Raw genomic sequence first — 26,118 nt, 5'->3', positions numbered from 1 at the left:
TTCCCTTATCTGGCCCCACCCACATCCTGCAGATTAGTCCATTTTACAGAGAGCTGACTGGTCCGTTTTGCAGAGAGCTGATTGATCTGTTTTACAGAGAGCTGATTGGTCCGTTTTGACAGAGTGTTGATTGGTGCATTTACAAACCTTTAGCTAGATACAGAGTGCTGATTGGTGCATTTACAATCCTTTGGCTAGACAGAAAAGTTCTCCAAGTCCCCACCGGACCCAGAAGCTCAGCCAGCTTCACCTCTCAATCCCTGCTCTAAACAGGACACCTCAAATGCTGTTGGGAATTGGGCGATGACCGCTTTAGCTACTTCCTGCTGGATAGGGGCAAAGAAGGGGCCCTGCAGTTGTAGTGTCCTCCAGAGGGGAGCTCTCTAGGCCAGTGAAAAGGCCAGTGGGTCAGTCCAGGGGTCCTTGGTAGAAGTTGTTAGCTCTATCTCCCAAAAGAGATGCTGAAGTCCTAACCCTCGGTACCTGTACATGTGACCTTATTTGAAAATAAGGAGTTTGCAGAGATGATTAAGATGGGTCATACTAGATGAGGGAAGCTGTCCTTGTAAGAAGAGGAAAATTTGGCTGATACACAAGGAGGACAGCCACCTGAAGATGGAGGCGGGGACTGGAGTGATGCTGCCACCAGCTGCCAGAAGCTGGAAGCAGCAAGGCCGGATCCTCCTGTAGCCCCTTTGGAGGGAGCATGGCCCTGCTGCTATGGTGATCTCAAACTTCCAGCCTACAGAACAGAGAAAGTCCATTTCTGTTGTTTAAAGACTCCCACTTTGCGTACTTTATTTGGGCAATCCTAGAAAACAAATAGGGATTCACGCCTGGCAAATAATGATCAAACAATGATTTGTTGGATGGAATGGTGATTAAAACCTAGGTTAGAAAATGAGCAAAGTGGGAGGGAGCGCACCAGGACAAATGCTAATGCAGGCAGGGCTTAATACCTAGGTGACGGGTTGATAGATGCAGCAAACCACCACAGCACGTTTACTATGTAACAAACCTGCACGCTCTGTATATGTATCCCAGAACTTAAAAATAATTTGTTAAAAAAAGACAAAATGAGCAGTGTCTACAGCTTTCTGGAGTGTGACAGCATCACCAACTTAAAGCTGTTACTAGTACTAAATGGAATAAAGATTTCCCTTTACTTTCCCCTTAATGTCCTCAGAAACACAGATGAGGGATACATCTTCACATGACTCCTCAGAGCACTAAAACGATATCAAAACACTCTTCCCGCAAGAAACACACAGGCAGAGGATTCTTCAGATAATAGGAATAAGAAATGTGAAATAAATTAGAATAAACCATGCAGCTATTTTCAATATTTACTCCTGGAAAGATAGTAAGTTACACAGAATCAGTTTTGGGAATAACTTTTCCAGTTTCACCTTTTTATGATTATTGTAATAATTGGAGGAATTAGTAAAGTAAAACCGTCTGAATAAGTTCGTCACCAAGCTGATTCTGATGAATGGTGTGGCTGATTTATAAACTCTCCTCTGTCACGGGCTGCTGAACAGAAGGAACCCTGTGAAAGTTGTGTCATCGTCCTCATCAGCAAACAAGCCATTGAACCTCTCTCCTCCTGTCACCTGCAGCCACACCTCATCCCCAAGCTTCAGCGGCAGGACAATGCCACCAGAGGCCTGGTCCTCAGAGCTCATGTAAGCGTCTTTGGTGTGCAGTATTTTTACTCCATTTTTGACCAAAGACACCTGAACATTCCTGGAGAAAACAGTGATGTGGTAGGTGAAGTAATAGACCCCAGCAATGTGGCACGTGAATTTCCCCGTTGCTATATCATAATGGTTGAATTCGTTATACAGGATCTTATCAAATTTAATGGGCACATCTGAAGAAGGAAATTTGCTCAGCACCGTGAGCCCCACAGTGAAAGCACTTTTTGGCAAGACGAGCGTCTCACCGATTTTCCCCTTCTCCCCTCGATCTCCTTTCCAGCCTCTTATTCCCCGGACTCCTGGCTCACCCTGGGGCCCCATGGGTCCAGCTTCTCCCTTGGGACCAGGCTTTCCAATAGGGCCCATGGAACCTGGTAAACCAGTTGGGCCCAAAGGCCCAATGTCGCCCCTTGGCCCCTCAGGACCAGTGGGACCCATGTCACCCTTATTCCCCTTCTGCCCCTGAGGCCCAGTCTCTCCTCGGAGGCCTTTCTCTCCCATGGGCCCTGCAAGCCCCTTGGGGCCATGTTTTCCTGGGGATCCTCTTGAACCTTGATCACCTTTGATGCCTTTTGCTTCAACTTTTCCATCTGCTCCTAAATAGAGAAAGAGCAAACAAAGAGATGGTTTGTGAAAGATTCCCTTGTAGGCCGGGCGCGGTGGCTCAAGCCTGTAATCCCAGCACTTTGGGAGGCCGAGACGGGGGGATCACGAGGTCAGGAGATCAAGACCGTCCTGGCTAACACGGTGAAACCCCGTCTCTACTAAAAATACAAAAAACTAGCTGGGCGAGGTGGCGGGTGCCTGTAGTCCCAGCTCCTCGGGAGGCTGAGGCAGGAGAATGGCGTAAACCCGGGAGGCGGAGCTTGCAGTGAGCTGAGATCCGACCACTGCACTCCAGCCTGGGTGACAGAGCGAGACTCCGTCTCAAAAAAAAAAAAGATTCCCTTGTGAACAACTTTGGTTTTTCTATAATCGAGCTCACAAATGAAACAAAGTAATGCACAGGTTCAGTATATACCCAGAGGTTAAAATTCAATTACTCCATCTGGGTGTAGTGGCTCACACCTGTAATCCTAGCACCTTCAGAGACCGCGGCAGGAGGACTGCCTGAGGCCAAGAGTTCAAGACCAACCTGGCCAACACAGCAATACCCTGACTCTAAAACAATAAATAAAAAATAAAAATAAGAAAATTAATTTCAATTACTCCAGCCCAGCTCAGTGGCTCATGCTTGTAATCCTAGCACTTTGGGAGGCCAAAGTGGGCAGACTGCTTGAGTCCAGGAATTCAAGATCAGCCTAGGCAACATGGCAAAACCTCATGTCTGCAAAAAATACAAAAATTAGCCAGTCGCGGTGGCGCACAATTGTAGTCCCAGCTACTTGGGAGGCTGAGGTGGGAGGATCACTTGAGCCCAGGAGGTTGAGGCTGCAGTGAGCCGTGATCAAACCACTGCACTCCAGCCTGGGCAACAGAGTAAGACCCTGTCTCAAAAATAAATAAATAAATAAATGAAAGTCAGTTACTCCAATTACACACGTGTGTGCACATGGACACACACACACACACATCTCAACAGACCTTTTGACTACTGTCTACTAAGTTAGTGTCAGGGTTCATGTTAGAAATGACAGCCCTATCATCTACGTCTAACATACTGGCTATGAAATAATGTCAATCCATACAGAAAGCACTCTGCAGAGCAGAGACAGGCAGATTAACTGACACCCAACCCTAGTCATGTGACATCCTCTAAAAACCCCCTCCCTGGAGTGAACATAAAATAAAGCCTGCATTGAAGCATTCATTGCCCTCTCCTGCCCAACCCCAGCCCCAACCCATCCATCCCACCAGCAGTTCATCATCCACAGAAACTTTGCTGCTTCCTTGCACCCCCACCCATCCCAAAGAGCCGTGGTTGCAAGTGTGGACTCTGAGGTTAAATGCCAGGTCCCTACCGCATGTGCACACAGGACGTCAGATGAGCTAGTGATCCTCCGTGCCTCTGTTCCCTCACCTATGGAACCGGGGTGATAAAACTACCTAGTGTCTGGGGATGTTGCATTCGGTGAGTCAGTACATGAAAAGCATAAAGTGAAGATGACACGAGTTTGCCGCTATGACTACATCCCGAGAATCCATGAGGGACCAGTTCTAGTGCCACCTCCTCCATGCAGTGCTGCCAGATGCACCAAGTCAAAAACTCAGTCTCACTCCTCAGTGCTCATCCACTGCAAGGTTCAAGGTTCAGCAAACTACAGCCACAGGCCAAATTCAGCCTCCCTCCCACAAGCTAAACAAACATGGTTTACATGTTTTTTTTTGTTTTGCTGGGTTTTGTTTGTTGGTTGGTTTGAGACAGGGTCACCTGCTCTGTTACCCAAGCTGGAGTGCAGTGACAAGATCATGGCTCATAGCAGCCTCAACCTCCCGGGCTCAAGGGATCCTCCCACCTCAGCCTCCTGAACAGCTGGGACTACAGGCACATGCCACAATGCCCAGCTAATTTTTTTTTTTTTATTTGTATAGACAAAGTCTTACTATGTTGCCCAGGGTGGTCTGGAACTCCTAGGTTCAAGTGATTCTCCTACATGGGCCTCCCAAAGTGTTGGGATTACAGGTGTGAGCCATGGTGCTCGGCCATGGTTTGCATGTTTAAATGGTCACAAATAATATTCCACAATACATGGAAACCATGGGAAATTCCCATTTCAGTCTTCACACATACGGCGTCACTGGAACACACCATGCTTATTTATGGAGCATCTACATCTTCTTTTCGCTACAAGGGGAAGTTGAGTAGTGCTGACAGATCCGTATGGCCTGCGGAGTTGAGGATATTTCCTACCCAGCCCTCTACAAAGCCTGCCAATTTCTGCAGAATCCCCCGCTCTGGAGAGTAAGAACTGTGTTGCCTTTATCGTAAGATTATAATCAGCATGGAGGACTTGTCCATGGTAAACACTTAATAGTTATTGTTAAATACTCCACAGCTCAGAATTAGAGCACCATAAATTGGAACTTCTAACCTCGTTCTCCCTTCTCTCCACTTGTCCCATCCTTCCCTGGGCTGCCGGGACGTCCTGGTTCTCCTAGGTGGAAAAGAAGAAAACAGGCATGAGTTGAAATTCCGTTTCTGATTTTCTGGCCATTGGTCTCCATCAGCCATATATGTTGGAGAGTCTGGGAGTGACCCCCACCGTGAGGGGTGCTCTGTCCTCCACACGAGTGCAGGTGGAGAGAGGCAGGCATGAGCGCGCATCTGGGGTGCTGAGCTCTGTGGGATAAGCGATCTAAGAAATGAACTGAGTGACTTCCCAAGCGTCCATCTCCAGGATGTGCCTAGAGCGCACAGCAAGACAGGACGAGGAGGGAGTGTGTGCAATGGGGACTGACTGTCACAATTGATTGTGTTCCTCTCCTGTGACAAGGACTTGGGATGTGGTCTGAATGTTGGAGATGTGAGTAGGTTTCCTCATTCTGTTTCTCTTCCATTACTCTTGAGGAGAGTGGAACGGAAGATTTACTAGCCTCCTATGAAAACACAGATGACTATGGTTATGTGACACTATCCCAAGATAGAAAACAGAGTTCTGGAAAAATCTCTCCAGTGCCTTAGACTGGGGGAAATGCCACCAATCAAGCTGGCAGAGAACATCAAGTGAGTGAGGCTCTGCTGACCACACTCAAGTCCTTGTGCTCAGAACAGGCCTCCCGATCCCAAGGTTGGCGTGCTATCCGTCAGCAGGTTGAAGATGGCTCCAGCCATGGCAGTAGAGTGCTCACTGGGTCATGGCTCACCCCAGATTCTGGCTTCTCACAAAGCAGCAGAAACTCCCATACTTCAGTCCCACTGACCCGACTGAGGGGCGACAGGAACAGGCTGGGCCGGCTTGCAGGTCCCGAGACAGGACTGACACAGGCAGACTTATTTCTATCACAGTATCTGTTCTCCTGGGACATCAGTGCTCTTGAGTGGGGCCTTGGTCAGTGTGGGGCCTCTGAATGGAGGGGGCTCATCCCTACATTTGCCTCTCCCTGCGCTCCCCTCCCCTCCCCTCCCCTCCACTGGCTGCTCCCCTGTGTCTTCCTCTCCTCCCCTCCACTGGCTGCTCCCCTGTGTCTTCCTCTCCTCCCCTCCACTGGCTGCTCCCCTGTGTCTTCCTCTCCTCCCCTCCACTGGCTGCTCCCCTGTGTCTTCCTCTCCTCCCCTCCACTGGCTGCTCCCCTGTGTCTTCTTCTCCTCCCCTCCACTGGCTGCTCCCCTGTGTCTTCCTCTCCTCCCCTCTTTTTACTTCCTGCTTGGCTCTCATTTCTCCCGTTCTCTAGAGCAGTGGCCTCAGAGCTTTTATGATCATGCAACCACAACTCACAAAGCATGAACACAGACCCCAATCAGTAGACACTTATGTGTTCCTAAATTATGCACAGGTAGTATATGAAAAAATATGTTTATTATAAAACATACACAAAAATATACTTTAAGATGATAAGATAAAAATGAAGTAAAATGTTAGTGTGAGCAATGTGAATGAATATCCTTCTAAGAAATAATATATATTATACATAATACCTATGAACTACATAGAAAAAACAGATATATAATTTGCTTCTAAGAAGTATGTAAAACTTGACAGAATGGACATTGTTGAGCAAAGAGGAGAAAAATTAGACAGGGAAGAGGTGGAGAAATTTGGTATTGAATATAGGAGTGTTTGTCTTAGTCCTCTATTTTTTATCTATCACCTATTTACCTCCTTTTATGTGTAATATTTTATAACAAAAATAAAAAAATGAAAATCCTACATATTCATGCATATTCATATGCGCACACATACACACACACACACCCCACTGTGGACCCAGTGTGGGGGCAGAAGACCTGATTTCATTAAGGGTAAGGTTTTGCTATTCATTTGGACTGGGCTGTTTGCTACCCGGGCACTGGAGTAGTGTCAGTGAGCTGGAGATGGGAGCCAGGAGAAGGCACCCCACAGAGCAGATGTGCAGGATGGTGGTTCCAAAGAAATAAAGTTGCTTCCTGGGGACCCTTGGCTTCATCCAGCCCACTCAAAAAACCATCAGGCGACCAAATGCCATAAGTGGAGACATGTTAGAAACAAAAACTTGTCTTTAAAAAGGTTCATAGAAGCTTTGACATTTTCTTTGTTATGCCACTGAACTGTGCCCTTAACCCAGATGGAGCATTCTGCATACGTCTTAGATACGTGATCCTATGGTCAAGACCAGGGCTCAAGAATGGTACCTCATTCAGAAACCAAGTCTCTTGGTTGTTGTTATGGAAACCACTCAGACTTCCCGGCTTTGGCAAATCTCCCTCCCAGAGGCTGGATCCTGTCCCCAGATCCCCAGACCCTGGGACAGGGTCCCAACCTAGGTCATAGACGCATAGGCAGCAGCTCTATGGCTTCAGATTCTTGTCTCCTTTTGTGTCATCTGTCACTCCACATCTCCTGCTTCATGGCATGATGCAGTATTAGCTCTCACCTGCACTGCAGCTGGGTGCTTGCTGCCAAGTAATTCATGATCAGATTCTACTGGCCTCGTGTTGCCCAAAATCCATCATAGCTGTCACCTGAGGAGGGAGGATCCATGACATCATATACTACTGAAAATGTTCTGCGGTGTCAGAGATGAGAGAACCCAGGAGGGTAGAGGTCATTGCGATCTCACCCTGTGCTCTCCACCAGCACTGGGCACAGAGTCTGGCATGGAGCAGACCCCGTGAGTGCTGCTGGGCAGAGGGGTGGATGGATGGATGGGGTCAGGCCCCAGTGAGTGTTGCTGGGTGGATGGGTGGATGGATGGATGGGGTGTGAGTGGGTAGGTGAAAAGCTACACAGATGATGAGTGAATGAGATGAAAAGAATGAAGAGAGAAGTTGAAAGGCAGCTGAAGCCACCAGGTGAGTACCTGCATCCCCTTTGTCACCCTTCGCTCCGTCTCGTCCATCTCTTCCAGGCAGACCATTGTGACCGGGGTTCCCAGGGATGCCAGGGTGCCCTTGCCTGCACGTGTTCTGTGAGCTTATGTTCCCTGTGCAGATTTCAATGGCAAGCAGAAACCACCAGATCCTCATGGTTCAGATGACAGACTCTGAACTGAAAGAGGGAAACAGAAAACCAAAGGAGAAACCTTTGTTGCTGAGGCCCAGGACACAGCCTCTGTCCCATGCCATGGGAAATAGGTGAGCTGTCCCCTGCCCCAGAGCCACACCTGGACAGACTTGGACAGAAGGCTCAGGGCAGGGGAGCAAGCTGGTTATAACCAGAATGACATTGTCCTTGGAAGGTAACTACTGGGAGCAAGCCCCCAAAATCTGGCCATAAACTGGCCCCAAAACTGGCCATCAACAAAATCTCTGCGGCACTGTGACATGTCCATAATGGCCCTAATGCTCAAGCTGGAAGGTTGTGGGTTTACCTGAATGAGGGCAAGGAACACCTGGCCCGCCCAGGGCAGAAAACCGCTTAAAGGCATTCTTAAGCCACAAACAAAAGCATAAGCGATCTGTGTATTTTAGGGTGTGTTCCTGCTGCAGTTAACAAGCCCAACCTATTCATTTAATTCGGCCCATGCCTTCATTTCCCACAAGGGATACTTTTAGATAATTTAATATCTATAGAAACAATGCTAATGACTGGTTTGCTATTAATAAATATGTGGGTAAATCTCTGCTCGGGGCTCTCAGCTCTGAAGGCTGTGAGACCCCTGATTCCCCACTTCACACCTCTATATTTCTGTGTCTGTGTCTTTAATTCCTCTAGCGCCTCTGGGTGAGGGTCTCCCCGACCGAGCTGGTCTCAGCAAGTGGCGTCCATTCGTGGGGGCTCGAATCCAGGTAGAAGGGTTGCCAGAGCGATGGTTGGAACGGAAAACTAGCTGGAGGACACCCGAGTACCCTTAAAGCAATCCCCATGGTGGGTAAGAAGGGGAGCTCGGAAGCGTCAGGGTAACAATGGGACAGGTTTGGGGTCTGGTTCATTTCACCTTGGAACTTTTTCACACTGGTAATGAAGGGAAACAAGAGTATAGCGAAGTAACAGAAGAGGTTGCAGAGCATGTTTATTTGCTAACTAAAACTAAAACAGCAAAGGAAGGAGAGGTTCATCCCTACCCTTCTGCACCCCCTCATTATTTTGACGAAAGTGACCCCCCAGATCTTTCTTTTCTGGACAACATTGGGCGAAAAGTAGTTGCCCCAGTGACTGTTCGAGCAGCGCCTCAAGTGACCACTCTTAGTTCTATTCAGGCAGGAATTCAGCAAGCTAGACGAGAGGGTGATTTAGAGGCTTGGCAGTTCCCTGTTAGAAGACGTGCCCCAGAACAAGAGGGAAATATTACAGCTACATTTGAGCCTTCTCCTTTTAAATTACTCAAAGAATGAAAACAAGCAATAAATGAGTATGGACCAGGTTCTCCTTTTGTACTGGGACTGTTAAAGAATGTTACTGTTTCCAGTCGGGTGATTCCTACTGACTGGGACGCTCTTACTTGAGCTTGTCTAACTCCTGCTCAGTTCCTATAGTTTAAAACTTGGTGGGCAGATGAAGCTTCCATTCAGGCTGCTCACAATGCCCAGGCCCAAACTCCCATTAATATAACTGCAGACCAACTTTTGGGGGTTGGCAGCTGGGCTGGTTTAGATGCACAACTGGTCACGCAGGATGAGGCCATAGAACAGCTTAGAGGAGTGTGCATTAGAGCTTGGGAAAAAATCACTTCAGGTGGGGAACAATACCCTTCCTTTAGTGTTATAAAACAGGGACAAAGAGAACCATATGTTGATTTTATAGATCGGTTACAGGAGTCTCTTAAAAAGATGATGCAGATTTGGCTGCTCAGGATATAGTGTTGCAGTTATTAGCTTTCAACAATGCTAATCCCGATGGCCAGGCTGCTCTGCGACCTATCAGAGGGAAAGCACATTTAGTTGATTATATCAAGGCCTGTGATGGTATCGGAGGTAATCTGCATAAAGCTACCTTGTTGGCACAGGCAATGGCAGGACTGAGAGTGGATAAAGGAAATACTCCATTTCCTGGAGCTCGTTTTAGCTGTGGGAAGCATGGTCATACTAAAAAAGAACGCAGAAAAAATCAGCGAGTCAGGCCGCCAGATAGGGGAAAAAAGAAAACTGCTGATCTTGAAATATGTCCAAAATGTAAAAAAGGAAAACACTGGGCTAGTCAGTGTCACTCTACGTTTGATAAAGAAGGGAACCCGATTTTGGGAAACGCCATGAAGGGCCCGTCCCGGGCCCCGTTCTAAACCAGGGCATTTCCAGCTCAGGCCATTCCCTCATCCCTGTACAATGTCTGTCCCCCGCCACAGCCGGTAGTGCCACAGTAGATTTATGCTGCACAAAAGCTGTAAGCCTTCTGCCTGGGGAACCCCTGCAAAAGGTCCCAACAGGAGTCTGTGGACCCTTGCCAGCAGGGACAACAGGGTTACTTTTAGGTAGGTCTAGTGTAAGTTTAAAAGGCGTACAAATACATACAGGAGTCATTGATTCAGATTACAATGGGGAAATTCACATTGTTATATCCACTTCTATTCCCTGGAAAGCAGAGCCAGGAGAGCGCATAGCACAGCTCCTGATTGTGCCGTATGTGGGAATGGGAAAAAGTGAAATTAAACGAACAGGAGGATTTGGAAGCACAAATAAACAAGGCAAAGCAGCTTATTGGGTAAATCAAATTACTGATAAACGTCCTACCTGTGAAATAACTATTCAAGGAAAGAAATTTAAAGGTTTGGTAGATGCAGGAGCGGACATTTCAATCATTTCTCTACAGCACGGGCCGTCCCCGTGGCCAGTTCAACCCGCTCAATTTAACATAGTTGGAGTCAGTAAAGCCCCTGAAGTATATCAAAGTAGTTATATTTTGCATTGTGAGGGGCCTGAAGGACAACCTGGGACTATTCAACCAATTATAACTTCTGTACCTATAAATTTATGGGGAAGATATTTATTGTAACAATGGAGAGCACACGTTCTAATTCCAGAACAATTACATAGCTCTCAAAGTCAACATACAATGCATGAAATGGGATATGTCCCTATGGGACTAGAAAAAAAATTTGCAAGGTTTGAAAGAACTGCTTCAAGCGGAAAAACAAAGTTCCTGCCAAAGATTAGGAAATAGTTTTTGATGGTGGCCATTGTTAAGCCTCCAGAACCTATACCTTTAAAATGCGTAACAGATAAGCCAATTGGGATAGAACAATGGCCGCTATGGAAAGAGAAACTGGAGGCAGCTGTAGATAAATTAGTTGCTGAACAATTAGAAAATGGGCACATAGCTCCAACATTTTCCCCTTGGAATTATCCAGTTTTAATAATTATGAAAAAATGCAGGAAAATGGAGAATGTTAACTGACTTAAGAGCCATCAATTCAGTTATACAATCTATGGGAGCATTACAGCCAGGATTGCCTTCTCCAGCTATAATTCCAAAAAATTGGCCTTTAATAGTCATAGATTTAAAAGATTGTTTCTTTACTACCCCTTTAGCTGAGCAAGACTGTGAACGGTTTGCATTTACAATTCCTGCAGTAAAGGACCTGCAACCTGCTAAGCGTTATCATTGCAAAGTGTTGCCACAGGGCATGTTAAACAGTCCGACTATTTGCCAGCCGTATGTGGGGCAAGCAATTGAACCTACTTGTAAAAAATTTTCACAGTGTTACATTATTCACTATATGGATGATATACTTTGTGTTGCTCCCACTTGAGAAATATGACTCCAATGTTATGATCACCTGCAAAATTCAATTTCTCGCACTGGTTTAATTATAGCTGCTGACAAAATTCAGACTACTACTCCCTACTCCTACTGGGGGACCTTAGTAAATGACACTACTATTGTGCTACAGAAAGTAACCATACATAGGGATAAATTAAAAACATTAAATGATTTTCAAAAATTACTAGGGGACATTAATTGGATACGACCTGCTCTAGGCATTCCTACCTATGCCATGAGTAATCTGTTTTCTATCCTTAGAGGAAATCCTAGTCTCACTAGCCCTCCGCAATTAACAAAGGAGGCTGAGGTCAAGTTACAGCTGATTAAAAAGCAAGTCCATAAGGCTCAGATAAATAGAATAGATCCAGAGAATACTCTAGATTTGCTAATTCTTTCAACTCAGCATTCACCTACTGGTGTTACTGTCCAAGAACAGGACTTAGTAGAGTGGCTTTTTCTTCCACATACTAATTCACGGACTCTAACTCCTTATTTAGATCAAATCGCTACTATGATAGGGATTGGGAGTACTCGGTTTATTAAATTACATGGATATGATCCTGGAAAAATTGTTGTCCCTCTCACGAAGGCACAAATACGGCAAGCTTTTATAAATAGTCTTACTTGGCAAACCCATTTAGCTGACTCTGTGGGTATTCTCGATAATCATTTTCCTAAAACAAAGCTGTTTCAGTTTGAAATTAACTAATTGGATTCTCCCTAAAATAACTAAATTTAAACCAACTGAAGGTGCCGAGAATGTTTTTACAGATGGGTCTAGTAATGGTAAAACTTATTCTGGCTAAAAAAGTAGTTTTCCAGACGCCCTCTACTTCAGCTCAAAAAGCAGAGCTTGTAGCTGTAATTGAGGTATCAACTGCTTTTGATATGCCTATTAATGTGATTTCTGATTCTTCATACGTGGTTCATTCCACACAGTTAATTGAAAATGCTCAGTTACGATTTCATACAGAACAACAACTGATTACAAAAACAAAAAAGGAGGAGAAATAGGGATTACAGTACAGTCCATACGCAATTGAATCTAGCATCATTTGTTGAAAAGATCCAATAACAAGATGTTGGGAAATAGGTAAAATAATAACTTGGGGTAGAGATTATGCTTGTATTTCTCCAGGACAAAATCAACAGCCGATTTGGATACCATGAAGACACCTGAAACATTATCATGAGCCAGATGATGCTGAGGAGGACCCCAACTGTGATGAGCAACACCCATCGAGCACAGCCACCCACCTGGAGACAGATCAAGAAGCTGTCACAGATGGCGGAAGAAAACCTGAGTAAAGTGGGACAACCAGTCACAATGAATAATTTAATGGTAGCTATGATAGCGGTGATCACCACTGCTGTGAATATTCCTTCAATAAGGGCTGGTAATAATGCCTGGATGCAATCACTGTGATGCAGTTACACACGTGTTCTGATCTCAGTATTTACCATAATAAATCTGCTCCTATAATTGAGGCATACTGCCCTTAAAACCTATTTGTAAACAGGATTGGACCCAGTTAGCAAAAATGAACGTGCTTGTTTAGGAAGATTGCTTTGCAGAACAGGCAGAGGTGCAGAACAAATGATTCCTATGGAATCATTATTCATCGGTCCCCTAAGAGGATGTTTAGCTTGAATTGGACCTCTCAGTCTGTGTGCCACAGCCACACTATGTTCAGATGAGCTGAACAAAATGGTCAGATGGTAGAAATGCTTAGAAGTATAGCAAAGTTCCTATTATCTGGAACCATGGTGGTGTAGTGGCACCTCAACCTCAAATGGTATGGCCCGCTCTAGGAGCTAAACATAAGGATTTGTGGAAACTATTAAATGCTCTTAATAAGATCAAAATTTGGGAAACAATAAAAAGCATCTAGAAAAGATGGAAGAAAGGGTATCAGTGATTGAAGATCAAATGAATGAAATGAAGCAAGAAGAGAAGTTTAGAGAAAAAAGAGTAAAAAGAAACAAACAAAGCCTCCCAGAAACATGGGACGATGTGAAAAGACCAATCTACGTCTGACTGGGGTGCCTGAAAGTGAGGGGGAGAATGGGACCAAGTTGGAAAACACTTCAGGATATCATCCAGGAGAACTTCCCCAACCTAGCGAGGCAGGCCAACATTCAAATTCAGGAAATACAGAGAACGCCACAAAGATACTCCTCCAGAAGAGCAACTCCAAGACACATAATTATCAGATTCACCAAAGTTGAAATCAAGGAAAAAATCTTAAGGGCAGCCAGAGAGAAAGGTCGGGTTACCCACAAAGGGAAGCCCATCAGACTAACAGCGGATCTCTCGGCAGAAACTTTACAAGCCAGAAGAGAGTGGGGGCCAATATTCAACATTCTTAAAGAAAAGAATTTTCAATCCAGAATTTCATATCCAGCCAAACAAAGCATCATAAGTGAAGGAGAAATAAAATCCTTTACAGACAAACAAATGCTGAGAGATTTTGTCACCACCAGGCCTGCCTTACAAGAGACCCTGAAGGAAGCCCTAAACATGGAAAGGAACAACCCGTACCAGCCACTGCAAAAACATGCCAAATTGTAAAGACCATCGATGCTAGGAAGAAACTGCATGAACGAATGAGCAAAATAACCAGCTACCATCATAATGACAGGATCAAATTCACACATAACAATATTAACTTTAAATGTAAATGGGCTAAATGCTCCAATTAAAAGACACTGACTGGCAAATTGGATAAAGAGTCAAGACCCATCAGTCTGCTGTATTCAGGAGACCCATCTCACATGCAGAGACACACATAGGCTCAAAATAAAGGGATGGAGGAAGATCTACCAAGCAAATGGAAAACAAAAATAAAGCAGGGGTTGCAATCCTAGTCTCTGATAAAACAGACATTAAACCAACAAAGATCAAAAGAGACAAAGAAGGCTGTTACATAATGGTAAAGGGATCAATTCAACAAGAAGAGTTAACTATCCTAAATATATATGTACCCAATACAGGAGCACCCAGATTCATAAACCAAGTCCTTAGAGACCTACAAAGAGACTTAGACTCCCACAAAATAATAATGGGAGATTTTAACACCCCACTGGCAACATTAGATAGATCCACGATACAGAAAGTTAAAAAGGATATCCAGGAATTGAACTCAGCTTTGCACCAAGTGGACCTAATAGACATCTACAGAACTCTCTACTGCAAATCAACAGAATATACATTCTTCTCAGCACCACATTGCACTTATTCTAAAATTGACCACATAGTTGGAAGTAAAGCACTCCTCAGCAAATGTAAAAGAACAGAAATTATAACAAACTGTCTCTCAGACCACAGTGCAATCAAACTAGAACTCAGGATTAAGAAACTCACTCAGGCCGGGCGCGGTGGCTCAAGCCTGTAATCCCAGCACTTTGGGAGGCCGAGACGGGCGGATCACGAGGTCAGGAGATCAAGACCATCCTGCCTAACACGTTGAAACCCCGTCTCTACTAAAAAAAAAATACAAAAAAATTGCCGGGTGAGGTGGCGGGCGCCTGTAGTCCTAGCTACTCGGGAGGCTGAGGCAGGAGAATGGCGTGAACCCGGGAGGTGGAGCTTGCAGTGAGCTGATATCCGGCCACTGCACTCCAGCCTGGGCCACAGAGCGAGACTCCGTCTCAAAAAAAAAAAAAAGAAACTCACTCAAAACCACTCAGCTACATGGAAACTGAACAACCTGCTCCTGAATGACTATTGGGTACATAATGAAATGAAGGCAGAAATAAAGATTTCTTTGAAACCAATGAGAACAAAGACACAACATACCAGAATCTCTGGGACACATTTAAAGCAGTGTGTAGAGGGAAATTTATATCACTAAATGTCCATAAGAGAAAGCAGGAAGGATCTAAAATTGACACCCTAACAACACAATTCAAAGAACTAGAGAAGCAAGAGCAAACACGTTCAAAAGCTAGCAGAAGGCAAGAAATAACTATGATCACAGCAGAACTGAAGGAGATAGAGACACAAAAAACCTTTCAAAAAATCAATGAATCCAGGAGCTGGTTTTTTGAAAAGATCAACATAATTGATAAACTGTTAGCAAGACTAATAAAGAAGAAAAGAGAGAAGAATCAAATAGATGCAATAAAAAATGATAAAGGGGATATTACCACCGACCCCACAGAAATACAAACTACCATCAGAGAATACTAAAAACACCTCTATGCAAATAAACTAGAAAATCTAGAAGAAATGGATAAATTCCTGGACACATACACCTTCCCAAGACTAAACCAGGAAGAAGTTGAATCTCTGAATAGACCAATAACACGTTCTGAAATTGAGGCAATAATTAATAGCCTATCAACCAAAAAAAGTCCAGGACCAGACGGATTCATAGTCAAATTCTACCAGAGGTATGAAGAGGAGCTGGTACCATTCCTTCTGAAACTATTCCAATCAATAGAAAAAGAGGGAATCCTCCCTTACTCATTTTATGAGGCCAACATCATCCTGATACCCAAAGCCTGGCAGAGACACAACAAGAAAAGAGAATTTTAGACCAATATCCCTGATGAACATCGATGCAAAAATCCTCAATAAAATACTGGCAAACCAGATCCAGCAGCATATCAAAAAGCTTATCCACCATGATCAAGTGGGCTTCATCCCTGGGATGCAAGGCTGGTTCAACATATGCAAATCAATAAACATAATCCATCATATAAACAGAACCAAAGACAAAAGCCACATGATTATCTCAATAGATGCAGAAAAGGCCTTTGACAAAATGCAACAGCCCTTCATGCTAAAAATGCTCAATAAACTAGGTATTGATGGAACATATCTAAAAATAATAAGAGCTATTTATGACAAACCCACAGCTAATATCATACTGAAAGTGCAAAAACTGGAAGCATTCCCTTTGAAAACTGGCACAAGACAGGGATGCCCTCTCTCACCACTCCTATTCATCATAGTGTTGGAAATTCTGGCCAGAGCAATCAGGCAGGAGAAAGAAATAAAGGATATTCAGTTAGGGAAAGATGAAGTCAAATTGTCCCTGTTTGCAGATGACATGATTGTATATTTGGAAAACCCCATCATCTCAGCCCAAAATCTCCTTAAGCTGATAAGCAACTTCGGCAAAGTCTCAGGATACAAAATCAATGTGCAAAAATCACAAGCATTCCTATACACCAATAACAGCAAACAGAGAGCCAAACCATGAGTGAACTCCCATTCACAATTGCTTCAAAGAGAATAAAATACCTAGGAATCCAACTTACAATGGATGTGAAGGACCCCTTCAAGGAGAACTACAAACCACTGCTCAGTGAAATAAAAGAGGACACAAACAAATGGAAGAACATTCCATGCTCATGGATAGGAAGAATCAGTATCGTGAAAATGGCCATACTGCCCAAGGTAATTTATAGATTCAGTGCCATCCCCATCAAGCTACCAATGAGTTTCTTCACAGAATTGGAAAAAACTGCTTTAAAGTTCATATGGAACCAAAAAAGAGCCCGCATTGCCAAGACAGTCCTAAGCCAAAAGAACAAAGCTGAAGGCATCATGCTGCTTGACTTCAAACTCTACTACAAGGCTACAGTAACCAAAACAGCATGGTACTGGTACCAAAACAGAGATATAGACCAATGGAACAGAATAGAGCCCTCGGGAATAATATCACAGATCTACAACCATCTGATCTTTGACAAACCTGACAAAAACATGAAACGGGGAAAGGATTCCCTATTTAATAAATGGTGCTGGGAAAATTGGCTAGCCATATGTAGAAAGCTGAAACTGGATCCCTTCCTTACAACTTATACAAAAATTAATTCAAGATGGATTAAAGACTTAAATGTTAGACCTAAAACCGTAAAAACCTAGAAGAAAACCTAGGCAATACCATTCAGGCCATAGGCATGGGCAAGGACTTCATGTCTAAAACACCAAAAGCAATGGCAACAAAAGTCAAAATTGACAAATGGGATCTAATTAAACTAAAGAGCTTCTTCACAGTAAAAGAAACTACCATCAGAGTGAACAGGCAATGTGCAGAATGGAAGAAAATTTTTACAATTTACTCATCTGACAAAGGGCTAATATCCAGAATCTACAAAGAACTTAAACAAATTTACAAGAAAAAAATCAAACAACCCCATCAAAAAGTGGGCAAAGGATATGAACAGACACTTCTCAAAAGAAGACATTTATGCAGGCAACAGACACATGAAAAAACGCTCATCATCACTGGCCATCAGAGAAATGCAAATCAAAACCACAATGAGATACCATCTCACACCAGTTAAAATGGCGATCATTAAAAAACCAGGAAACAGCAGGTGCTGGAGAGGATGTGGAGAAATAGGAACACTTTTACACTGTTGGTGGGACTGTAAACTAGTTCAACCTTGTGGAAGACAGTGTGGTGATTCCTGAAGGATGTAGAACTAGAAATACCATTTGACCCAGCCATCCCATTACTGGGCATATACCCTATAATGGATTATAAACCATGTTGCTATAATAAGCATTATATAAGGATTATAAACCATGCTGCTCTATATGGATTATAAACCATGCTGCTTTAATAAGCATTATAATAAGGATTATAAACGATGCTGCTATAAAGACACATGCACATGTATGTTTATTGCGACACTATTCACAATAGCAAAGACTTGGAACCAACCCAAATGTCCATCAGTGACAGACTGGATTAAGAAAATGTGGCACTTATACACCATGGAATATTATGCAGCCATAAAAAGGGATGAGTTCATGTCCTTTGTCAGGACATGGATGAAGCTGGAAACCATCATTTTGAGCAAACTATCACAAGGACAGAAAACCAAACACCACATGTTCTCACTCATAGGTGGGAACTGAACAATGAGAACACTTGGACACAGAAAGGGGAACATCACACACCGGGGCTTGTCATGGGGTGGGGGGAGGGACAGCATTAGGAGTTATACCTAATGTAAATGACGAGTTAACGGGTGCAGCACACCAACATGGCACGTGTATACATATGTAACAAACCTGCACGTTGTGCACATGTACCCTAGAACTTAAAGTATAATTAAAAAAAAAAAAAAAAAAAAGAGGTTTCTAGAGCCGTCAAACTCATAGAAAGAAAAAGTAGGATGGTGGTTGCCAGGGGTGAAGAGAGAAGGAAGTGGGAGTTGTCTGATGGGTACAGAGTTTCTGTTTGGGAAGATTTTAAGAGAGTTCTGGAGATGGGTGGTGGTGATGGCTGCACAACAAAGAGAATGTACTTAATCCCACTGAACTGTGTCCTTAAAATGGTGAAGCTGTTAAGTTTTATGTTATATATTCTTTACCACATTAAACAATTAAATTTTTAAAGAAGCATTCCAAGCAGTCTTACTGAAATGAGAGGTATTCTTTGAGTCACGGTCGTTTTTCTAGGAGGCCACTGTGAAGAAGGGCCACACACACCCAGAAAACATCACCTAGTTCGGGAGAAGCGCGTCTTCAAGTCCCTTCCTCTGTAGACACTGCCCCCACCCCAGGTGATCCATGCAGTTTCCCTGCAGCAGAAGCTAAGACAACGCTTGGGCAGTGCTCCAAACAGAGGAAGCAGCAAACGCAAAGCCTGGAAGGAAGATGAAACGTGGATGGCCGGGCCTCCTGATTCAGCAACGCTCCCACTCAGGGCTGTGGAGCAGCATATTACTCTCCCACATGGCGCCTGTCATGGGGGGCTTGACACTTGTATATGTAATTGTAGGATGAAGAATCTGACTCCCTGCCTGACTGTATTTCCTCATTATTGTCTTCCTAACACTCAATATCAAACTTGGAACAGCAGATTGAACAAACACTTGTTGAATGGAATTAATGCATCATGGGCGATGTCTTTGGAGATATATATATATATATATATATATATATATATGTATGTATGTATAATTTTTGGAGACAAGGTCTTGCTCCATCGCCAAGGCTGAAGTACAATCATGCAATCACAGCTCACTGTAGTCTCGACCTCCCAGCTCAAGCGATCCTCCTGCCTCAACCTCCCAAGCAGCTGGGACTACAGGCATGCACCACCACACCCAGCTAATTCACTTTTTTTCTTTTTGAGATGTAGTTTCGCTGTTGTGGCCCAGGCTGGAGTGCAATGGCTGATCTCTGCTCACTGCAACCTCCGCCTCCCAGGTTCAAGCAATTCAGCTTCTCAAGTAGCTGGGACTACAGGTACCACCACCACGCCTGGCTAATTTTTGTATTTTTAGTAGAGACAGTGTTTCACCATGTTGGCCAGGCTGGTCTCAAACTCTTGACCTCAGGTGATCCACCTGTCTTGGCCTCCCAAAGTGCTGGGATTACAGGCACGAGCCATTGCCTATTTTTTTCTTTTTTCTTTTTTATTTGGAGAGACTGGGTCTCACTCTCTTGCCCAGGCTGGTCTTGAACTCCTGAGCTCAAGTGATCCTCCTGCCTCAGTCTCCCAAAGTGCTAGTATTACAGGCAAAAGCCCTGCGCCTGACTTTTAGGATTAAAACAAAACAAAAACGTGGGCCTAGTGCAACTGGTCAGAACCCAGATCCTCTCACAGTGCTGATAGCCACGTAAATCTGCACATCTTTCTGGAAAAGTTAAAGAGCAAAAGACATCTATGTCTTTCACCTTATATTCCTATCCCTAAAATTCTTCCTAATATTCCAAAACTGGGTGCCAGTTGTGTGACGTTATCTGCTGCATTATCTATAACAGGTGAAAAGTGCATACTACATAATATGTAACAACAGGGGAAAGGTGTACTATGTGTAACAGCATGTAACTGCTGCGGTAATTATGAAGGTCATGTAGAAATATGTAAATGTATATGTTGTGCTGAATTTTAAAACAGTAGACTGAAATGCCATGCACATTACAAATGTACTTACGACTGTATGAATATTGACAAAACTCGAAGTGAATATATGCAAATAAAGATGGTTGCTGTAGAATGGGGGGCAGTTACGGGAGCTTTTCATTTATAAAAAATGCTTTTTTATAGTGCCTACACAAATATTTCTAGAGATTTTGAAAACTAGCCAGACTCTCTGCCATCCGGAGTCTGTATTGCCATCTGGTGGAAATGTCCCAGGGTGCAGTCTACTGCAAAGGGAGGATTTTTGGAAAAGGAAATGCAGATGTTTCCCTTCGAAGTCACAAATCCGCTCCAATCCAGGAAATTGAGGTGAGTTTTCTTGGAGCCAAATTCCATGAAGAATATACTCGAGCCTCCTTTGTTAAACTCAGAAGTGGCTGGAAGCAGTCAAATCTAAATTCCATCAACCAAACTTTGTCGAGGGTTCTATAATTTTCATTTTAACTTTTCAAAATGTGGAGCACAACTATTCCAGGAATAAAATGATCCAAAGATCATAAAGGTGTCAGGTTAAACTCCAATTTGCTCTCCAGGGAAGAAGGAGCCAGCCTGAAAGCAAACAGTTACTCTTCTGTAATTCTTTCACTAGTTTTGCATACTTGATGTAGGCAGATTTTACCTAGTTTGTTTATACAGCATGTAGACAAGCTTCAGCAAATGATTTTGATGAACTAATATGCGTTCTCCCAAATACGCAGCAAAGTAAGTTGTGGCACTGTTTCTGTTTTATTTATTTGTTTGTCTGTTTATAGAGATAGTCTCATGATGTTGCCCAGGCCGGACTTGAACTCCTAGGCTTAACTGGTCCTCCTGCCTCAGCCTCCCGAATAGCTGGGATTGGAGACATGGCCAACACCCAGCTTGGCACTATTTTTTTTTTTTTTTTTTTGAGACGGAGTCTCGCTCTGTCGCCTGGGCTGGAGTGCAGTGGCCGGATCTCAGCTCACTGCAAGCTCCGCCTCCCGGGTTCACGCCATTCTCCTGCCTCAGCCTCCCGGGTAGCTGGGACTACAGGCGCCCACCACCTCGCCCGGCTAGTTTTTTGTATTTTTTAGTAGAGACGGGGTTTCACCATGTTAGCCAGGATGGTCTCGATCTCCTGACCTCGTGATCCGCCCATCTCGGCCTCCCAAAGTGCTGGGATTACAGGCTTGAGCCACCGCGCCCGGCCGGCACTATTTTTTAATAAGAAATTTTAGCAAGTTTATACCTCCTATTTAGCCTCTTCTTTAATGTAGAACATCGAGGATTTACACAAGGAATATAGAAGAAATTATATTAATGTATTTTGAAATATAAAAAATAACATTTGTGCCTCTCACAAAGCAATGGGTTGGACTCCCAGTTTCATTAGTTCAACTACAGTTACACTCTCAACTTTGAATTTCTGGGTCTGGTCTTTTTCCAGGAGTGCCTTCTGGAAAGAGCTAGGAGCCTCTTCTGTCAATCACCTCCTCTCTCTGAATTACTGTTCTCCCCAGTCCCCACTTACTCTGTGCACCACACCTAGACTAGTGATCACTTAGTAGGCACCAACCTGGGTCAGAGCTTTATGAAGACCGTGACTGCATTTTTCCACTTTCTTATTTTCAGTGCCTTATTCAGTGCCTTATTTTCAGTTAAGTATTTGTTGGATGAATCAATGCAGGCATGCAAGAAATACTATCCTAGTTCCAACTGTGTGTGGACCATTACCAGGTGACTGGGTATCAACTCTGATCCTTGTCAGTGCTTTCGTGGAGTTGCTAGTTATCTCCAACACCTCTTCTCCCCTTCATCCATAGTAATAGAAATTTTAGCTGCACTCCCTAGCCTCCCTTGCAGCCTGGATATGACCATGCAACTAGATTACGGGCCATGGGAATGAGCACAAGTGAGGCGTGTAATTGTATGCAATGACCGGCCTTAAAGGGTAAGGGGGTGCCCTTTCCCGCTTCCTGTGTGGGGGTGTGCATGGCGCGGTGAACCATATGGGACTCCTTGAAGGAGGGCAACAGAGTTTGGGGACAGAAAACCCCTGGCCTCAGATGACTCCACAGGCCAGACCTGTCCTGCCAGCACATCTTTGACACGAGCACATGAAACAGAAATACACTTCAACCTTGTGTAAGCCACTGGTATGTGGGGTCTCTGCGACACACAGCTGAGCCCACATCCTGACTAACACAAGGCGTGCACCTCCCAAGGTGTGGCTGCTCATCAGAAGTGAGGAGGCTTGCAGACATCTGTAGTCAGCCAGAGTGACAGCTGCTGGGGACTCACTGGGCATACAACCCTCCCAGTAATACATGTAAAAAGCGACAACAGTCACTGCCTTAGACAGATCAAGACAAGAGCCCTATATATTCATATCATATGAATGTATACAAAATAGAGGCCATCATTCTGGGGAATACTGTGACTGCATGAGCCTGACAAACTGGCTTGGTCGGGGCAAAGGGACACAGACTGCAAATAACTTTGAAGTTAATGTTTTTTAGTACCCCCAAAATAGGTTCTTATTTAGTTCACTTATTTCTGGCTCATTCTCTTATACTTTACCTATATCTGTCCAGTGCTAAAGAATCTCTTGATAAATGGTCACCCAGTGCCCTCTTCCTGATTAATTTTCTCCAAGAACATCATGTCCTTAATTAAACAGGCAAGGTTATCACTCCTCAAGATTCTTTTTTTTTCTTTTTTGAGACGGAGTCTTGCTCTGTCACCCAGGCTGGAGTGCAGTGGTGCGATCTCGGCTCACTGCAAGCTCTGCCTCCCGGGTTCACGCCATTCTCCTGCCTCAGCCTCCCGAGTAGCTGAGACCACAGGCGCCGCCACCAAACCTGGCTTTTGTTTTTTTTTTTTGTATTTTTAGTGGAGACGGGGTTTCACCATGTCAGCCAGGATGGTCTCGATCTCCTGACCTCGTGATCCACCCGCCTCGGCTTCCCAAAGTGCTGGGATGACAGGCGTGAGCCACCGCGCTGGGCCACTCCTCTAGATTCTTAACTCTCCAAAGCTAAGATTTAATACAAACCTGCTAGAAATCAGCTGAGTGATATCTACTCGGTTTCCAAACCTCAGCGCCTCAGCTTCCTCCTGTATGCCCTGGAAAGGATGAACTAACGCCCTCCCAGATCTGACAGTCTAAGAGTCCAAATAGCTCTAGGGAGCCCTCATTGATATATTGTCTTCCATGCACTCTCTATAGTATACACTTCATACATTTCTTCTTCAACATATCTTGACAGTTATTTTTTCCTGCACTGCAAATTAGCATAGCCATAAAAATGAAATTGTACAATTTGAATATTATGAACCTGATCAGGAAAAAAAAGTACACATTAAAATGTGTGCAAAACAATCTATAAGCTTCTCTAGACAGCTCTCTGAAAAAGGTCCATTATAGGCTGGGTGTGGTGGCTCACACCTGTAATCCCAGCATTTGGGAGGCTGAGGTGGTTGGATCACAAGGTGAGGAGTTCAAGACCAGCCTGGCCAAGATTGTGGAACCCCCCCCCCCATCTCTACTAACAATATAAAATTTAGTCCGGCGTGGTGGTGCATGTCTGTAATCCCAGCTACTCGGGAGGCTGAGGCAGAGAATTGCTTGAACCCAGGAAGCGAGGTTGCAGTGAGCTTAAATCATGACACAGCACTCTAGCCTGGGTGACAGAGCAAGACTACATCTTCAAAAAAAAAAAATAAATAAAAATAAAAAAGCCCATTATTCTCATGACTTGTTCTATGGTTTTTGTCTCTCCTCCCAGCCAATTGCAGAGTTCTAGCAGACGAATTTCAAAATCTGCTTTTATCTCCTCTTTAGCCTCTTCCTCAATAATGAATTTTGAAAGCAGCATACCCCTTTCCTACCCAAAACTCTATAGACATCTGACTATTTTGCAAAGAACTAAGCAGGATTATCCCACAGATAATATAAGCGCTGTTTTACGACCTAGATGCCTTAAATTGAATGTAAAGAAATACTTTCCTAATGAACTTACCTGGACCCGAATGCTGCAGGCTGGACCCAGGTACTGTGCAAACCAAGAATCAAGGTCCAGCTAAATAAAATCAGCCTTCCTGCCATACAATTCCCCAGTGGATATGTCTGCAAAATAGCAGGAAAGGGAGGGAACAGAGGAAGGCCAAGATGTCCTGGAAGAGCTTCAAGAATTACTGCAACACTTAGGTAGCATCTTCTACCAGCACCACTTAGTTTAGAAAAGTTAACTCCTTTGGAATGAAATGAGGGAATACTTTCAAGGGGAGTCTGAAGGAAGGAGTGCCCCAGGCAGGTTTCTTTTTCAAAGGGATGCTCATGCCTTTGCTTCAGTGCTTCTCCCTGACCTTGGGGTAATCACGGGCAACAGGACAAAACTGAAGGCTGCTAACAGTGGCTGGGTCTCATTTGGATCCTGGACCATTAGAATTCCTATCGCTTAATTAGATTTTCAGACGTCTGTGTCCTAATTGCTTGCGAGTTGAGGCATTTGTGTAGGTAAGGTTCGGTGCCCATTCCCCTCTCACTCACAATCACACACTCCACCTACCGCGGGGAACGCGGTGCAACCATTCGTTCAATGCCGGTAATCATGGATTCACTTTCCTCGTGCCCAGCAGTAACATTTTTCTAAAACTTACAATAGCTTCCAGAGGACGGAGGAGCCCAGCCCGGTTTCCCCAGATGCCGCAGTGCACGGAGCAGGAGCAGAGGCCACGCGGGAGTCTGGTGTCCGGGTGGATGCGGGGCGCGCCCCAGCCAGGCAGCGCCGACTCCCTCCCCCGCCTTGCTCGGCCCGTGCCTCAGTTTCCCCATCAGTGCAGCGGACATGACAATGCCGCGGTCCCAGGCGGGCGGCGGGATCTAATTAGTTGGTGTAAAATGAGTGGGATCTGGCTTCTCCCGGGTACCCCGCAGCCTGCCCCCGCTCTCGGTGGCTAAAGGCAGGGAGCCCCTGAGTCCCAGCGCGGCTGGGGGCTCTCAGCAGTTCTGCCCGGGCTCCCTCCCGCCTGCGTGGTCTGGCCTCCGACCCCTGCACCGCAGGCCACCCCGACAGAACGCGACGGGGTCCCCGACCTCCCGCTGGGGACACCCGCCCCGCCGCCCGGCCCTTCCCCTGCCTCCGCCCCCCGGAAAGCTCGGGGACAGACCCGCCTGGGCAGCCTGCCGGCCTCGACCTCGGCCGCAGAGCCAGTGAGGGAAGCGCAGCCTCGCGCTCCCCATTCCGGGCTCTCCCACGTCTGCACTCTCCAGCCCAGCCACGCAGAGGCTTCCAGAACCTGCCCTGCGGCCCCGCTCTCTTTGCTGACACCCCACCCACTCCGTGGGCTCGTCCCCTCTCCAAGCCCTCCTGCCAGGGCCTGGGGTCCTTGGGAAGCCGGCTCAGGAGACCCTGGCCCCCTACTTACAGGGAAAAGGGCTCCATCCTCCTGGTGCTTCCCGACTGCAGCGCCTCCAGCCTCCGGGGGTGCCCAGGCTCGGCTCGGTTCACTCCAGCTTTGCCCGTCTCGCCAGTGCGGAGTAGGGGCGCGCTTATGTTAGGTCATCTCCCCACAACTCCCCTGGAAGAAAATGCCACCCCCATCTCTTTGACTCTCTCCTATACATGGTGCCACTATGCGCTGCCCTATGGGTTGTGGGGCCCGCCCCTCCCTAGTGCAGCCCAAGGATGGGGAGCAGGTCACTTTGGGAAGCAGGTGGATGTTAAGAGTGAACAGAAAGCGGGGAGGAGCCACTTGGCAGGCTTCATAGGAATCCTTTTC

The 26,118-nt window shown here is 45.2% G+C and overlaps 2 protein-coding genes across 6 annotated transcripts in view; both read right to left on the bottom strand.

Annotated features, from left to right (window-relative positions):
* Positions 1-767: 767 nt before the first annotated feature.
* On the bottom strand, positions 768-25,898 carry C1QTNF9 (C1q and TNF related 9). Of its 5 annotated transcripts, none has more exons than XM_030921863.1 (4): positions 25,765-25,898; positions 7,638-7,825; positions 4,733-4,795; positions 768-2,296 (listed from the first exon to the last, which is right to left on the bottom strand). In XM_030921863.1, exons 2-4 carry the CDS (start codon positions 7,801-7,803, stop codon positions 1,524-1,526), a joined length of 1,002 nt encoding a protein of 333 aa, XP_030777723.1. In that variant the 5' UTR covers positions 7,804-7,825; positions 25,765-25,898; the 3' UTR covers positions 768-1,523. The 5 variants fall into 5 exon arrangements, with proteins under 5 accessions (XP_030777723.1, XP_030777728.1, XP_030777726.1 ...); XM_030921868.1 differs by lacking the exon at positions 25,765-25,898 and adding an exon at positions 25,507-25,659; XM_030921866.1 differs by lacking the exon at positions 25,765-25,898 and adding an exon at positions 24,997-25,374.
* SPATA13 (spermatogenesis associated 13) overlaps positions 25,806-26,118 on the bottom strand; it is a 156,095-nt gene continuing 155,782 nt past the window's right edge. The window contains exon 13 of the mRNA XM_010371934.2: positions 25,806-25,917. Coding sequence (XP_010370236.2) covers positions 25,889-25,917 — 29 coding nt within the window. The 3' untranslated portion in view covers positions 25,806-25,888. The remainder of the gene's footprint in view (positions 25,918-26,118) is intronic.

This window comes from Rhinopithecus roxellana, chromosome 18, assembly GCF_007565055.1.
Source record: "Rhinopithecus roxellana isolate Shanxi Qingling chromosome 18, ASM756505v1, whole genome shotgun sequence".
NCBI lineage: Eukaryota > Metazoa > Chordata > Mammalia > Primates > Cercopithecidae > Rhinopithecus > Rhinopithecus roxellana.
This window is presented reverse-complemented; position numbering and strand designations above follow the sequence as displayed.

Excerpts from the sequence above, each read along its gene's own strand:
- C1QTNF9 (XM_030921863.1), bottom strand. The coding sequence starts at position 7,803 with ATGAGGATCTGGTGGTTTCTGCTTGCCATTGAAATCTGCACAGGGAAC. Across the intron at positions 4,796-7,637 it reads GGGTGACAAAGGGGATGCAG|GAGAACCAGGACGTCCCGGC; the intron begins GTACTCACCTGG and ends TTTTCCACCTAG. Across the intron at positions 2,297-4,732 it reads TGGAGAGAAGGGAGAACGAG|GAGCAGATGGAAAAGTTGAA; the intron begins GTTAGAAGTTCC and ends TTCTCTATTTAG.